An 18,032-nucleotide genomic window follows, 5' to 3' on the forward strand; every position below is an offset into this window, starting at 1 on the left:
ACGTGCGACACCCATCGGACTGGACCGCCCCCGGTGGGTATAATAACTTATTTTTCTTCTCTTGAGGGCTGGATCGGGGGGCTTATCTACAGCATTATAGAATGCTGTGTATCAGCCCTGAAAGGCGGTGGCCGTAACTCATATCAGCCAAAACTGGTGACAGGTTGACTTTAAGTCCATTTTTCTAAAAGAGGAAAGCATTTAACTAAAAATAATAAAATTAAAACTCATACGGAGTTAAGTTGCTTAAGACAAACAAACAAAAACTACAAATCCAGGTCATGGTCTTTGTTCAATGCATAAATGTCAGGAGATTGTGCGTCATGTGCTTTTACAGCAAATTAGTGCATTTTTAATGGTTATGTCTGCACAGCTTTTCAGAGACATCACTCAGCAATACCTGCAAAAACAAAGCATTCAAAACTGAGCCAATACGTGGCTAGTATAAGCCAATGAGCAAGGAATAGGAGTCTACCTTAAAGCCATAACCTTAAGGGACACTTAAAAGGAGTTAGCCACTACCTTACATGCCCCTTTCATGAGAACGAACGCCGATAAATAAGCACTGCACTGAACATCTTGCCTTCCCAAACCCTGCTGTAACCACCAGAGCTGCTCTTCTGGTCATGATCTCCGGCTGAGAATTCTCTGACTTCCTGTGACACATGTCAAAATCTCAGAGATAAGAGCTCTGGAAACTCATGGTAGGCATGGCTCCATTCAGCAAAGCTCACACTGATCCTGTGCATGCTGCTGCAGACAGTCTTCCCGTGTATACACACACACCATGCTCTATACCCTGTAGTATTGTTTCTATTATACATATATATTCAGCTCTCTCCTCATCCATCCAATGATCCATCCCATCATGAAGGTCAGTGAGGGGAGCAAGGATAATCTGTTCTGGCGCTTTGGCCATCAATTCTATTCCTTGTAACGGTGTGGTGTCCAGTACAGGAGATCGTGTTGAAGCTGTGTATGAAGCTGGGGGATGAGTAGGTGGGGTTTAGGCAGAATTACAGGGGGTGCTCACTACTGGCTCCAGCACAAGGGATGAGGAAATGTAGTCAGAACGGAGGAGAGGATTCTGAAGAGGTGACGGCTGTGATAGAGCTGATGCTAGAGGACAGGACATGAAGAGGAAACATGAAAATGGCAGATAAGGTCTATGCAGGGGAATTATTCTTAGGCATTTACGGCAAAAAATAGTAAATGACTCAGGGTAGTGGACAACCTCTAATGCTAAATATATTTACAAATGCTCAGGAAAATAAAAAAAATGCACATTACCTGGAGAATTTGTTTCACTATCTGTGTCCATTGCAACCTCCTCATAGTTATCATACTGGTAAATCCCACCAGAATTTTCCAAGCCCTGCTTTTCAGCACGTTTTTGCTCTGCATCAAAAGACTGGGAAAAGTAGAATATGTAAGAAGTGGTTCACATAAAAGTTTTGCTGTCAATAGCTGCATGGATGGCATGCGGCTTTAATCTAGCTTGTTCTATTAAAATAGAATTCGAATTTAAAGATATTCTAAAAATATATAGAACAACCAACTAAAATACCTGGAATACACAGTGTTCCTACTGGACTCACCAGTGTCAGACGATCACAGCTCAGGATCAAATCAGATCTCGAACATTACAAGTTTTATATATGTATACAAAATTAGATTCTGTAATATTGCTTAGACTGTAAAATTAGTTTGTGGAGCATGTAGCCAGTGCAATTCAATACATTCATTTTGTAACGTGGACCTAGGTGAGTTATTAAAGGGGATGGTCGCAGTAAGTACCCATGATCTCTGGGATACCCTTATCGATCACAAAAGCAGGTCATTTTCTGTGTCCTAAGTTGGAAAGAAGTGTTGTCCTGCATCCAAATTACAGTTCCACTCAGTGATTTTGGGACTCTTGGAGATACGAGTACAGCGCTCAATTATCTCTGGAGTCGCAGAGAACTTAAGTTAACAGGCTGAATGGACCACTATTCTTGTGATCAGTAGAGGTTCCAGAGAACAAACATACAGTGGGTATGGAAAGTATTCAGACCCCTTTAAGTTTTTCACGGTTTCATTTTAGCCATTCGGTAAATTCAAAAAACTCTTTTTTTTCTCATTATTACACGCTGCACCCCAACTTAACTGAAAAAAACAAACGTAGAAATTTTTGCAAATTTATTAAAAAAGAAAAACTGAAATATCACATGGTCATAAGTATTCAGACTCTTTGCTCAGACATTCACATTTAAGTCACATGCTGACCATTTCCCTTGTGATCCTCCTTGAGATGGTTCTACTCCTTCATTGGAGCCCAGCTGTGCTTAGTTAAACTGATAGGACTTGATTTGTAAAGGCACACACCTGTCAAGACCTCACAGCTCACAGTACATGTCAGACCAAAGGAGAATCATGAGGTCAAAGGAACTGGCCAAGGAGCTCAGAGAGAGAATTGTGACAAGGCACATATTTGGCCAAGGTTACAAAATTTCTGCAATACTCAAGGTTCCTAAGAGCACAGTAGCCTCCATAATCCTTATATGGAAGAAACTTGGGACCACCAGAAGTCTTCCTAGACCTGGCCGTCCAGCCAAACTAAGCAAAAGTGGGAGAAGAGCCTTGGGGAGAGAGGTAAAGAAGAACCCCAAGATCACTGTGGCTCAACTCCACAGATGCATTAGGAGATGGGAGAAAGTTCCACAAAGTCAACTATCACTGCAGCCCTCCACCAGTCTGGCGTTTATCGCAGGGTGGCCTGACGTAAGCCTCTCCTCAGTGCAAGATATATGAAAGCCTGCGGAGAGTTTGCTTAAAAACACATGAAGGACTCCCAGACTATGAGAATTAAGATTCTTTGTTCTGATGAGCTGAAGATAGAACTTTTTGGTGATAATTCTAAGCGGTATGTGTGGAGAAGACCAGGCACTGCTCATCACCTGCCCAATACAATCCCAACAGTGAAACATGGTGGTGGCAGCATCATGCTATGGGGCTGTTTTTCAGCTGCAGGGACAGGACGACTGGTTGCAATTGAAGGAAACATGAATGCGGCCAAGTACTGAGATATCCTGGATGAAAACCTCTTCCAGAGTGCTCTGGACCTCAGACATGGCCGAAGTTTCACCTTCCAACAAGACAATGACCCTAATAACATAGCTAAAATAACAAAGGAGTGGCTCCAGAACAACTATGTGACCATTCTTGACTGGCCCAGCCAGAGACCTGACCTAAACCCAATTGAGCATCTCTGGAGAGACCTGAAAATGGCTGTCCATCAACATTCACCATCCAAACTGACGGAACTGGAGAGGATCTGCAAGGAAGAATGGCAGAGGATCCCCAAATCCAGGTGTGAAAAACTTGTTGCATCATTCCCAAGAAGACTCATGGCTGTACTAGCTCAAAAGAGTGCTTCTACTCAATACTGAGCAACGGGTCTGAATACTTATGACCATCTGATATTTCAGTTTATCTTTTTCAATAAATTTGCAAAAAATTCTCCATTTGTTTTTTTTCAGTCAAGATGGGGTGCAGAGTTTACATTAATGAGAAAAAAATGAACCTTTTTGAATTTACCAAATGGCTGCAAAGAAACAAAGAGTGAAAATTTTTTTAAAGAAGTCTGAAAACTTTCCATACCCACTGTATCTCACTTCTTATGGATAGGAAGTAAACATTGCTTATGGGCCAACCACTTTAAACAGTTCTAGCCATTATTTTCGGAGGCACAAAGCGAGTGTATGCGATTCATCAGTGTATGGCCATAATTACTGTGGGAATACAGTATGAAGCGCACCTTGCTGCGTCTAGTCTTAATATCCCCTACAAGCTTCATAAATCTATTGTACTGCTCTTCTTGATTGGAGAGATCTCTAATCTTTCGAATCTCCTCCTCACGTTTTCTTCTCTCCTCATCCTCAGCTTGTTTCCTATTCTCTTCCTCCTCTTTCCGATTTTCTTCAGCTTTCTGTTGTTGCAACTTTTTCCAAGCTTTTGTTTGCTGCCTTCTTCGTGCTTGCTTAGCTGTAAGGAGAAACATTCAACAAAGCACACATTAGATACACCATTAGCCCCTGAAAGACACAGTTAAAGGGGTTGTCCGGTCCTAATTGATAACGCTGCTGTCACTCTGTGACTGAAGACTCATGAATCCCCCATAACGCACGCACTGTGGGGATTCGCTGGTTTCTGACCCAGGACAAGAGAGTATGTATGAGTTATGCATAATCCCGTCCAGAACCAGTCTAGCCGGCACAGCCTCGCTCCATACAATTGTATTGAATGAGGACACACCAACTGGACGGACAGTGCCCCGGAGTATGTATAACGCATACATACCCTCCGGTCCCAGCTCCGAAACCAGTGAACCCCTGTAGTGCACAGTGCGTGCGTTAGGCGGGATTCATATGTCTGCAGTCACACAGGACAACCCCTTTTTGATTTTTCCTTATTCCAAGAATCATAAGGCCAAGTTCCCACAATGAGTATTTGGTACGTTTTTGATGCTGAATATTTTCTGCAGCATATCTGCACCTATTAGGTAATTTACGATAATGTGAAGTACCAGTGAAACATCAGTAATGTGAAGTACCAGTGAAACATCAGTAATGTGAAGTACCAGTGAAACATCAGTAATGTGAAGTACCAGTGAAACATCAGTAATTTGAAGTACCAGTGAAACATCAGTATTGCAATATATAGTACAAACTATAATGTCCAATAGGTGGCTGAGAATCGGAGGAGTACCAAAACGGCAGAGACGAGGGTCTTCAGCAGGCCCCAAGCTGCCATGGCAACCCATCGGCACCCCAGAGAGGATTGATGGGTGTCCCGATTGACTCGCTGTCTTCATGGCACAAATTAAATGCCTCAATATAACACAGCTAGCTCTTCTGCCCACTCCAAACACCCTGACCACTACATTATGCATGTATACTTCATGGAGCATAAAGGGGTTTAAGTGGATATCCAAAATGGCCAAAGCAATTGGACAAATAATGTGATAAAATTATAAAGAAAAAAATCTATATATCACGTGTTAAATCTCCTGCTGGCAACCAATCAATGCTCTTATGCTGTACATGCTGCCACCACCACTTACGTCATTCACTGACACCACCAGTCACTGGGTACATGGAACATTATAGCAACAGCCAAGTAAGTAAAGACAAGTGATGGAAGAATAGATAAGCGTAGGGTGCTTTGTTATTCAATCTCATTCTCTGCTTTTGCACACATTTTTTGTAGTACCGATTTAACTGCCCATGGTGTGACTGCACATCTGACCCAAAAAGTTGGGTAGGGTGTTGGCTTACCTGCATTAGTTGCACTATAAGCTTTACGCGTAAAAACAGAGTTTGTATTGCTCTTTTCCTTCTGAGGTTCTGGCTTCACCCCCTCTTTCGGAGGCTCCATCTTGCCCTTTGACAGCTTCTCCTTGCTTTCTTTTAATACCAATTGTTCTTTCTGATGCCATTTTTTACTTGCAGATTGCAAAGCCAAGAGACGTAAATGAAGCTCTGACAACTGCTCTTCCTCGACATCAGGCTTCTGGGAAAAAAAAAAAACGACTTGTCACAACCTGATCCAAGAGCAGCCATAGAAAGACAGGCCAGGTCCTGCTCACAATCGCCTTGTTCTGGTTACTTTGACTGACAACCAGTAGCCATTACACAATTCTGACACTAAGCGCAAATGCCAATCCTAAGAAAACCAGTCCCCCATAACATCATGTAAGGGGCCACACTTGGTATACGCTTTCTACATTCCTTCCTTTGCGTGCAGTAGTTAATACTGCACAACCAGTTCCTAATTTAAAGGGAACTGGCCAGTTTGGAAATACCGTGCACTTTATGGGCAGCATGTTATAAAGCTGGCCATGCTGAGCAGAATGATCTATATCAGGTTAGTGGTAAAGATTAGGTAAACCTTGTACTTTCTTCATTAATATCTCTGCTCATTTTGGGGTTAGGGGTCAAGTAGGCGGTCTTTATTGACTGACAGGTAGTTCCGTAAACATGCAGAAGGCTGTCAATCACTGGATTTGCGACACCCCTTTGACTGTTAAGCCCAGAAAAAACAGAGATATTAACAAAGTTATAATCAATCTTTTCCTACAAACCAACTACATAAATTCTCATGCATGTTTTAACATGACAAGTTCCTGTTAAATGCGTCCCCCCCACTAAATAGATACATTCCGCATCTACTCTATAGAGCACAAATAGACTCACAGGACCCTGACCACAGGTTAAGTCACCAGTATCTGGCTGCTGGAAGGAAGATCGGAGAATTGCCTCCTATCAGTCTGCATTCCCAGGCTCTGCTTTTGAATAGTGTGACGCATGTGTGAAGTTGCGACAGGCTGGCTCATCAATAAAAGAGCTATGGATGCTGGCAGATAGAAGGCATTTCACTAGGCCCCCTTCTGGCAGCTAGAGGTTACCGACATGGCCGCTGTACTGCGTCCTGTGAATCCGTTTGAGCCCTCTGAACTTTCTACAAGATGGGTGTTAAGTGTACGATCTCAGGAGTCACAGCAATGACAGTCCCAAAAGACAGTGAATGGAGTGGTGCTCATGCGGGCACACTACTGCTCCATTCAGAGCGTACTTTGAGACCCCAGTTCTAGTGATCAGTGAGGGTCTCATTGCTGTAACTCCAGAGATCACACACTTGCCCATCTTGTGGTTAGGTGATGAATCTATGTAGTGGGAAACCTCCTTTATATAAAACAAATAGTGAAATACGTGACTTACCGCAATGACATCAGCAGCGTCAACTTCAGAAGGAACAGTCTGCTCTGTCTCATCAGGTTCTGGAAAAGAAAAGTACAGCATTTCTATATTGTAGGATTTCCCCGCAATGTAGTTCCTGTAGTAAACTGCAGCAGTTCTCAGAATGTTTAACTGTTAGCTCTGATTATCATATAGCAATCCACAGAAAGTGGGTGTCTGTATGTACACTATTAACCCACTGAGGGCTACTTGCTGTTTTTGCACCGTTTCTCTTTTCCCTTCCTATCACTATAGCTGTATAAGGGGGTGTATGCAAGGCGGGTTGTAATTTTAATTCACGCCTTTCATTTTAGAAAATAATGTAAGGAAAAATGAGAGGGAAAGGGATCCTCAATTAAATTAAACATTGAAAGCAAAAAAGCATTTTTTGACAGTGTTTTTTTTTTTTTTTTTGTGGGGGGGGGGGGGTTCATTTTTTACTACTCTTCAGGCCGGTGTAACAATAGCAATGATTAAAAAAAAAATTTCAAACAAAGGCTGGCTTTCCGCATGCTGGGCTATTGTTTGTATTGATACCATTATGATCCCATTATAGTGTATATACAGTGCCTTGCGAAAGTATTCGGCCCCCTGGAACTTGTCAACCTTTTCCCACATAGGCTCCAAACAAAAAGACACCAAATGTAAATTTTTGGTGAAAAATCAACAAGTGGGACACAATTGTGAAGATGAACGAAATTTATTGGTTATTTAAAATTTTTGTGGAAATTCAAAAACTGAAAAGTGGGGCGTGTAATATTATTCGGCCCCTTTAACTTAATACTTTGTTACGCCACCTTTTGCTGCGATTACAGCTGCAAGTCGCTTGGGGTATGTCTCTATCAGTTTTGTACATCGAGAGACTGAAATTCTTGCCCATTCTTCCTTGGCAAACAGCTCAAGCTCAGTGAGGTTTGATGGAGTTCGTTTGTGAACAGTAGTTTTCAGCTCTTTCCACAGATTCTTGATTCGATTCAGGTCTGGACTTTGACTTGGCCATTCTAACACCTGGATACGTTTATTTGTGAACCATTCCATTGTAGATTTAGTGTTATCTATGTTTGGGATCATTGTCTTGTTGGAAGAGAAATCTCCGTCCCAGTCTCAGGTCTTTTGCAGACTCCAACAGGTTTTCTTCAAGAATGGTCCTGTATTTGGCTCCATCCATCTTCCCATCAATTTTAACCATCTTCCCTGTCCCTGCTGAAGAAAAGCAGGCCAAAACCATGATGCTGCCACCACCATGTTTGACAGTGCGGATGGTGTGTTCAGGGTGATGAGCTGTGTTGCCTTTACGCCAAACATATCGTTTGGCATTGTTGCCAAAAAGTTTGATTTTGGTTTCATCTTCCACATGTTTGGTGTGTCTCCCAGGTGGCTTGTTGCAAACTTTAAACAACACTTTTTATGGATATCTTTGAGAAATGGCTTTCTTCTTGCCACTCTTCCATAAAGGCCAGATTTGTGCAGTGTACGACTGATTGTTGTCCTATGAACAGGCTGTCCCACCTCAGCTGTAGATCTCTGCAGTTCATCCAGAGTGATCATGGGCCTCTTGGCTGCATCTCTGATCAGTCTTCTCCTTGCTTGAGATGAAAGTTTAGAGGGACGGCCGGGTCTTGGTAGATTTGCAGTGGTATGATACTCATTCCATTTCAATATGATCGCTTGTACACTGCTCCTTGGGATGTTTAAAATTTTGGAAATCATTTTGTATCCAAATCCGGCTTTAAACTTCTCCACAACAGTATAACGGGCCTGCCTGTTGTGTGCCTTGGTCTTCATGATTCACTGTGCTTCAAACAGAACCCTGAGACTATCACAGAGCAGGTGCATTTATACAGAGACTTAATTACACACAGGTGGATTATATTTATCATATCATCATTAGTCATTTAGGACAACATTGGATCATTCAGAGATCCACAATGAACTTCTGGAGTGAGTTTGCTGCACAGAGTAAAGGGGCCGAATAATATTGCACGCCCCACTTTTCAGTTTTTGAATTTCCACAAAAATTTAAAATAACCAATAAATTTCGTCCAACTTCACAATTGTGTCCCACTTGTTGATTCTTCACCAAAAATGTACATTTGGAATCTATGTCTGAAGCATGATATGTGGGAAAAGGTTGAAAAGTTCCAGGGAGCCGAATACTTTCGCAAGGCACTGTACATTTTGTTCTCTTTTTTATCTAATTTTTAAGGTTCAACTGAGAAGGAAAAAATTTGGACATTTTGGATTTTTATCCGCTTTATCACGAGTTCATTATTGTTATATTTTGACACTTCAGACACGACAATGCCAGATGTTTCATTAGAATTTCATTTGTATGTTTTTATTTTTTTCCCGCATATTCTATAGATAACAAGCCAGATGATACTGTTACAGGCAGGTGTCGTGTGTGAAGTGGAGCCCCCTGCACACATGCGGACCCCAGCTTGGATGTACAGGTAGAGCCATTTGAAGCAGATGATAAAACCCTGCTGCATGCCGTCTCTACCCTATGCACGGGGTCAATAGTAGCACACGTGAACGTACCCTTTGCACATACAGTACTTTGCACGACTTTTTCTTCAGGTGCACTTTCGGCTGGCTTGGATTCTTCCAAGATGATCGGTTTCTTTATTTCAGCGATTGGTTTTAACTTTTGTCTAAGAGGTTTAAGTTCAAACGCCTGAAATGCCTTTACTGGGGGCTTCTCGTCAATTACAGGGGCCACGTCTTCCACAACACTTTTTTCTTCAGGCGCAGGCGGCTCCTCGCTGCTTTGCACAATGCTCACTTCTTCCTTTGCAGGTTCTTCCTTGAGGACAAGTTTCTCATTTTTGTTGATTGACTCAAGTTCCAGCTTAATCTGCTTATATTTTAGGAGCAGTTCCTCAAAGCTTTCGTCCTCAGCGTGAGCAGATTTTCTTGGTGGGGATCTTCCTTTAACTGAAGGGCTTGCTTGGAAAACATAACAATAAAAGACTGCCCTCCTACCCAAAACCACAATCTTCAGGCCCAAGAGAAATCAAACACCCCCATTATCTCAGCTAGAGCCTATTCTGTATAACTGTTCACATAACATCTCAGCCATTTACAGCGCTGTCACAGTACTGTATACGCCATTAATGGAACAACCCTTTAAGTTGGATGTCCTCTTGTACCGCCTGACTTGAGATCAGACACAGCGGAGGTGCTGACTTGCTTATTTCTTGATGATTTACTATTTGGGCTCGCCTCCACCCACCAATACCATCATCCACATTCCCTGACAGACAGCACAAGGACACTTGTTGGGTGAATGGCATTCTCTCCACGGCTGGCAATACACCATATACTCAACCATGTGTATGGCATCTCCATATATCCAGACTACCTGGCGCAACACCTGCTGCACAACATGCTGTCTACTGACTGCACACTACAGTCACCCAACTGTATGGAGCAATGCCTGCTGGGTGCCTCAGGGGCACGAATGGTCTCATATGTATGACATCCTTCATGTATCCTGATTACCTGAGGCAATACCTGCTAGGCACCATGCACTGTCTACCATACATAAATACCCTGACTACTGGAGAAATGCCGACTGGGAACCTCAGGTCACCATACACTCTCCCATGTGTATGGCATCTCCAAAGATCCAGACTACCCGGCCCAGCAACTGCACTCTACAGTAATCCGTGTGTATGGCATCTTCATATATCTTGACAACTGGGTGAATGACTCCAAAGTAATAAACATTCTCCATATATCCTGACTACTGGGGCAATGCCTGCTGGGCATCAAGAAATCTGCCTCCCAATTGTATAGCATCTACATATTACCCTGACCACTGAGCAATGCCTGCTGGGCATCTCACCCGTAGGGTACCATACCATCTGCCTTCCATGTGTATGGCACCTAGATATACCCTGAGCACTGGACCAATGCCATTTGCATTTACATGTATCCTGGCCACTGGAGAAATACCTGTCAGGCACTATGCCCTCTGCCTCTCATGTGTATAGCATCTCCATCTACCATGACCACTGGGGCAATGGCTGCAGGGCACTTCATCCTCAGGGCACTATGCCATCTGCCTCACATGTGTATGGCACCTAGATATACCCTGATCACTGTCGCAATGGCAGCCAATCACCTCATCCTCAGGGCACCATCCTGTCTGCCATCTTGATATACCCCAACAATTGGTGCAATGGCTGCCGGGGGCCCCTCACCCTCAGGGCACCATCCAGTCTACCTTCCATGTAAATGGCATCTCCATCTATACTGACCCATGTGGCAATGGCTGACGTGCACCTTATCCTCAGGGCACCATTTAATCTGCCTCCCATGTGTATGGCATCTCCATCTACTCTGACAAAAGGGTCAACGGTTCCTCATGCTCAACGAAGAATCCTGTCTCCCATATATATGGCATATCATCTATCCTGACTCCTGGGCACCTCATCCTCAGGGCACCATGTAATCTGCCTCCCATGTGTATGGCATCTCAATCTACCCTGACTACTGGAGCAACAGCTGCTGAGCAATTGATCCTCAGGGCATCATGTTGCCTCCCATGTGTATGGCATCTCCATCTACCCTGACCATTGGGGCAATGGCTGCCGGGCACTTCACCCTCAAGGAACCACACTGTCTACCGCCCATGTGTGCATATGGAATTTCCATCTACCCAGACCACCGTCACAATTGCTTCCATGCACCTCACCCTCAGGGCACCATATTGTCTGCCATCTCCATCCACCCTGACCACTGGGGCAATTGTTGCTGGGCACCTCACCCTCAGGGCACCATCCTGTCTGCCTCCCATGTGTATGGCATCTCCATTTACCCTGACCATGCGGCAATGGCTGCCAGGGACCTCACCCACAGGGCACCATCCCATCTGCCTCCCATGTGTATGGCATCTCCATCAACCCTGACTACTGGGGCAATGACTGCTGGGCACCATCCTGTCTCCCCCCCCTTTTTTTCCTCATAGACTGTAAGCTTGCGAGCAGGGCCCTCAATCCTTTTGGTATCTGTTATGATCTACGCGATTATTGTTATGCTGTAATGTCTATCGTCTGTACAAGTTCCCTCTGAAATGTAAAGTGCTGCGGAATATGTTGGCGCTGTAGAAATAATACATTTTATTATTATTATGTGTATGGCATCACCATCTACCCTGACCCCTGGAGCAATGGCTGTTGGGCACCTCACCCTCAGGGCACTATCCTGCCTGCCTCCCATGTGTATGGCAACTCCATCCGCCCTGACCCCTAGGGCAATGGCTGCCAGGCACCTCACCCTCAGGACACTATCCTGCCTGCCTCCCATGTGTATGGCATCTCCATCTACCCTGACCCCTGGGGCAATGGCTGTTGGGAACCTCATCCTCAAGGCCCCATCCTGTCTGCCTCCAATGTGTATGGCATCTCCATCTACCCTGACCCCTGGGGCAACAGCTGTTGGGCACCTCATCCTCAGGGCACTATCCTGTCTGCCTCCAATGTATATGGCATCTCCATTCGCCCTGACCACTGGGGCAATGGCTGCTGGGCACCTCACCCTCAGGGCACCATCCTGTCTGCCTCCCATGTGTATGGCATCTCCATCCGCCCTGACCACTGGGGCAATGGCTGTCGGCCACCTTACCATCAAGGAACCATCCTGTCTGTCTCCCATGTGTATGGCATCTCCATCTACCCTGACCACTGGGGCAATGGCTGCCGGGCACCTCACCCTCAGGGCACCATCCTGTCTGCCTCCCATGTGTATGGCATCTTCATTCGCCCTGACCACTAGGACAATGGCTGCCGGGCACCTCACCCTCAGGGCACCATTCTGTCTGCCTCCCATGTGTATGGCATGTCCATCCGCCCTGACCACTGGGGCAATGGCTGTCGGCCACCTTACCCTCAAGGAACCATCCTGTCTGTCTCCCATGTCTATGGCATCTCCATCTACCCTGACCACTGGGGCAATGGCTGTCGGCCACCTTACCCTCAGGGCACCATCCTGTCTGTCTCCCATGTGTATGGCATCTCCATCTACCCTGACCACTGGGGCAATGGCTGCCGGGCACCTCACCCTCAAGGAACCATACTGTCTACCGCCCATGTGTCCATATGGAATCTCCATCTACCCTGACCACCGGCACAATTGCTTCCATGCACCTCACCCTCAGGGCACCATATTGTCTTCCATCTCCATCCACCCTGACCACTGGGGCAATGGCTGCCAGGCACCTCACCCTCAAGGCACTATCCTGCCTGCTTCCCATGTGTATGGCATCTCCATCTACCCTGACCCCTGGTGCAATAGCTGTTGGGCACCTCATCCTCAGGGTACTATCCTGTCTGCCTCCAATGTGTATGGCATCTCCATCTACCCTGACCACTGGGGCAATGGCTTCCGGGCACCATCCTGTCTGTCTCCCATGTGTATGGCATCTCCATCTACCCTGACCACTGGGGAAATGGCTGCCGGGCACCTCACCCTCAAGGAAACATACTGTCTACCGCCCATGTGTCCATATGGAATCTCCATCTACCCTGACCACCGGCACAATTGCTTCCATGCACATCACCCTCAGGGCACCATATTGTCTGCCATCTCCATCCACCCTGACCACTGGGGCAATGGCTGCCGGGCACCTCACCCTCAGGGCACCATCCTGTCTGTCTCCCATGTGTATGGTATCTCCATCTACCCTGACCACTGGGGCAATGGCTGCCGGGCACCTCACCCTCAAGGAACCATACTGTCTACCGCCCATGTGTCCATATGGAATCTCCATCTACCCTGACCACCAGCACAATTGCTTCCATGCACATCACCCTCAGGGCACCATATTGTCTGCCATCTCCATCCACCCTGACCACTGGGGCAATGGCTGCCGGGCACCTCACCCTCAGGGCACCTCACCCTCAGGGCACCATCCTGTCTGTCTCCCATGTGTATGGTATCTCCATCTACCCTGACCACTGGGGCAATGGCTGCCGGGCACCTCACCCTCAAGGAACCATACTGTCTACCGCCCATGTGTCCATATGGAATCTCCATCTACCCTGACCACCAGCACAATTGCTTCCATGCACATCACCCTCAGGGCACCATATTGTCTGCCATCTCCATCCACCCTGACCACTGGGGCAATGGCTGCCGGGCACCTCACCCTCAGGGCACCTCACCCTCAGGGCACCATCCTGTCTGTCTCCCATGTGTATGGTATCTCCATCTACCCTGACCACTGGGGCAATGGCTGCCGGGCACCTCACCCTCAAGGAACCATACTGTCTACCGCCCATGTGTCCATATGGAATCTCCATCTACCCTGACCACCAGCACAATTGCTTCCATGCACATCACCCTCAGGGCACCATATTGTCTGCCATCTCCATCCACCCTGACCACTGGGGCAATGGCTGCCGGGCACCTCACCCTCAGGGCACCATCCTGTCTGTCTCCCATGTGTATGGCATCTCCATCTACCCTGACCACTGGGGCAATGGCTGCCGGGCACCTCACCCTCAAGGAACCATACTGTCTACCGCCCATGTGTCCATATGGAATCTCCATCTACCCTGACCACCAGCACAATTGCTTCCATGCACATCACCCTCAGGGCACCATATTGTCTGCCATCTCCATCCACCCTGACCACTGGGGCAATGGCTGCAGGGCACCTCACCCTCAGTGCACCAGCCAGTCTGATGCCCGCACACCAGGACGAAGGATACGTTTTCTGGGGGAAGGGTCTCTCCAGCCGCAGTTGCTCTGTCTCGGCCCCCCGGGATTCACACCTCGGTCCATCCATTCTCGCTCCCAGAAGCGCCCCCCTCTGCCCCGGGAGCGGATCCGGCCCAGAGTGTCATGGCTGCGCTCCCAGAAGGAAGGCCTGGGGCCGAGGTCCCCCATGGACGAGGGCTGCGGGAGGCGGGAAGGCAGCCGGTACTGCTCCTTGGGCCTGTACACGTGCGGTGTGGGCAGCAGCGGCCGTGATGAAGGCCGAGCCCGGTACTGGTGCGGCACTCCTCTGTTACTGGGCCGGTGGCGGAGGGGCTTCGGGCTGTCGGGTCTGACGCTGTCATCGCTGATCTCGCCGTCCTCCAGCTCCCCCTCTTCTCTGGGAGAAGCCGAGCGCCCGGCTGGCTGGGTCATGGCTCACAGCGGCCTGAGGAGCACGCAACAGTCGGCTGCTACCGGGACCAGCGAGCTCCAGAGTCCAGGCCCGACTAGCTGAGTTCTCGCGAGATTGCCTCCATCACGGTGACGTCACTACTGCGCTCATGCGCAATGATCGCGGGACTTCCCGTTTGGATGCACGTGCGTCACGCTGCAGAAATGAAACCGAGAACGTTCCTGCTGCTCCTCACCTCACGGCCACAGTCAGACGTGGGAGGACTGAGGAGCGCTGGGGGGGAGAACGCACACATGGCCAGCATACGTTATTGCACGTATCTCTTAGACCTGATGAGATTGGTATACTTACTTTACCAATCTCTGTCGCAGTGGTTGTGTAATCACGACGGGGTCACACTACCAGGCTGAAGTTGGTTTCTCATTTCTGTTTTTTTTATAGGTTTAACAGCAAAAAATAATCATCACAATAACAACATACAATGCAGCGAGGTGCCCTGATGTGAATACACTATAAAACAGCTGCAAACACTATAAAACTGGCACAAAAATGGGCATCAAAGTGGGCACCGAAGGGCGTTAATAAAAGGGTTAAACGACTGTGGGCCACTGATCTCACACTAAGAATGCACAGATAGAGATGCCCCGCATCAAACCCAGGTCCCTCCAGTCTGGAACAAATGGGTTCTGGGCATCAGAACTGGCATCAAAGTGGGCTTGATGTGAGGCATCACTATCTGTGTACTCTTAGTGTGAGATCAGTGGCCCAAAGTCATTTAACCCTTTAAAAACATCAGTTACTTATTAAAATAGGTGAAAATCTGCTGTCTGCCCACTCTGATCTCCAGAACCCATTTGGGCCAGGCTGGAGGGGCTTCGGTTTGATGTGGGGCTCCCTGTTCTATATGTCTACAGTATATCAGTGGTCCAAAGTCATTTAACCCTTACATTAACGCCCTTTGGTTCCGAATAGGCTCCGAGCCGCGGTCTGGGAATGGCCACTAACCAGTGTGTGACGCTACTCTATAATACCGCATTCCCATCCTGCCTCTGACTGAATAGGCTCCGAGCCGTAGCCTGGGAATGGCCACTAACCAGTGTGTGACGCTGCTCTATAATACTGCATTCCCATCCTGCCTCTGACAGAATAGGTTCCGAGCCATGGCCTGGGAATGACCAGTGTGTGACGCTGCTCTATAATACTACTTTTCCTCTATAATACCGCATTCCCATCCTGCCTCTGACTGAATAGGCTCCGAGCCGCGGTCTGGGAATGGCCACTAACCAGTGTGTGACGCTGCTCTATAATACCGCATTCCCATCCTGCCTCTGACTGAATAGGCTCCGAGCCGCAGCCCGGGAATAGCCACTAACCAGTGTGTGACGCTGCTCTATAATACCACATTCCCATCCTGCCTCTGACAGAATAGGTTCCGAGCCATGGCCTGGGAATGACCAGTGTGTGACGCTGCTCTATAATACTACTTTTCCTCTATAATACCGCATTCCCATCCTGCCTCTGACTGAATAGGCTCCGAGCCGCGGCCTGGGAATGGCCACTAACCAGTGTGTGACGCTGCTCTATAATACCGCATTCCCATCCTGCCTCTGACTGAATAGGCTCCAAGCCACGGCCTGGGAAGTACCATTAACCAGTGTGTGACGCTGCTCTATAATACCGCATTCCCATCCTACCTCTGACAGAATAGGCTCCGAGCCGCGGTCTGGGAATGGCCACTAACCAGTGTGTGACGCTGCTCTATAATACCACATTCCCATCCTGCCTCTGACTGAATAGGCTCCGAGCCATGTCCCAGGAATGGCCACTAACCAGTGTGTGACGCTGCCCTATAATACCGCATTCCCATCCTACCTCTGACTGAATAGGCTCCGAGCCGCGGCCTGGGAATGGCCACTAACCAGTGTGTGACGCTGCTCTCTAATACCGCATTCCCATCCTGCCTCTGAATAGATTCCGAGCCGCGGCCTGGGACTGGCCACTAACCAGTGTGTGACGCTGCTCTATAATACCGCATTCCCATCCTGCCTCCGACTGAATAGGCTCCAAGCCGCGGCCTGGGAATGGCCACTAACCAGTGTGTGACCCTGCTCTATAATACCACATTCCCATCCTGCCTCTGACTTAATAGGCTCCGAGCCGCAGCCTGGTAATGACCACTAACCAGTGTGTGACGCTGCTCTATAATTCTGCATTCCCATCCTGCCACTTGACTGAATAGGCTCCTAGCCACGGCACAGGAATGGCCATTAACCAGTGTGTGACGCGGCTCTATAATACCGCATTCCCATCCTGCCTCTGAATAGGCTCCGAGCCGCAGCCCAAGAATAGCCACTAACCAGTGTGTGACGCTGCTCTATAATACCGCATTCCCATCCTGCCTCTGACTGAATAGGCTCCGAGCCATGTCCCAGGAATGGCCATTAACCAGTGTGTGACCCTACTCTATAATACCGCATTCCCTTCCTGCCTCTGACTGAATAGGCTCCAAGCCGCAGCCCAGGAATAGCCACTAACCAGTGTGTGACGCTGCTCTATAATACCGCATTCCCATCCTGCCTCTGACTGAATAGGCTCCTAGCCGCAGCCCAGGAATAGCCACTAACCAGTGTGTGACGCTGCTCTATAATAGCGCATTCCCATCCTGCCTCTGACTGAATAGGCTCTGAGCCGCGGCCTAGGAATGACCACTAATCAGTGTGTGACGCTGCTCTCTAATACCGCATTCCTATCCTGACTCTGACTGAATAAACTCCGAGCCGCGGCCCAGGAATGGCCATTAACCAGTGTGTGACCCTACTCTATAATACCGCATTCCCATCCTTTGACTGAATAGGCTCCGAGCCACGTCCCAGGAATGGCCATTAACCAGTGTGTGTCCCTACTCTATAATACCGCATTCCCATCCTGCCTCTGACTGAATAGGCTCTGAGCCACGGCCCAGGAATGGCCACTAACCAGTGTGTGACCCTGCTCTATAATACCGCATTCCCATCCTGCCTCTGACTGAATAGGCTCCAAGCCGCAGCCCAGGAATAGCCACTAACCAGTGTGTGACGCTGCTCTATAATACCGCATTCCCATCCTGCCTCTGACTGAATAGGCTCCGAGCCGCAGCC

At 47.7% G+C, this 18,032-nt stretch overlaps 1 protein-coding gene across 2 annotated transcripts in view; it reads right to left on the reverse strand.

The window, feature by feature from the left end:
* Positions 1–15,073, reverse strand: part of ZFC3H1 (zinc finger C3H1-type containing) — a 106,199-nt gene extending 91,126 nt beyond the window's left edge. Inside the window, exons 1-6 of one of the 2 annotated variants that reach the window (XM_073555530.1) lie at positions 14,495–15,073; positions 9,318–9,713; positions 6,759–6,817; positions 5,316–5,550; positions 3,797–4,023; positions 1,291–1,411 (exon numbers count right to left, since the gene is read on the reverse strand). In XM_073555530.1, the coding sequence (XP_073411631.1) occupies positions 1,291–1,411; positions 3,797–4,023; positions 5,316–5,550; positions 6,759–6,817; positions 9,318–9,713; positions 14,495–14,915 (1,459 nt within the window). In that variant the 5' untranslated portion in view covers positions 14,916–15,073. The remainder of the gene's footprint in view (positions 1–1,290; positions 1,412–3,796; positions 4,024–5,315; positions 5,551–6,758; positions 6,818–9,317; positions 9,714–14,494) is intronic. The other variant, XM_073555531.1, reaches the window with a different exon arrangement.
* Between the last annotated feature and the right edge of the window lie 2,959 nt (positions 15,074–18,032).

This window comes from Dendrobates tinctorius, unplaced genomic scaffold (assembly GCF_039654945.1).
Source record: "Dendrobates tinctorius isolate UK_male_01 unplaced genomic scaffold, ASM3965494v1 ptg000224l, whole genome shotgun sequence".
Taxonomy (NCBI): domain Eukaryota; kingdom Metazoa; phylum Chordata; class Amphibia; order Anura; family Dendrobatidae; genus Dendrobates; species Dendrobates tinctorius.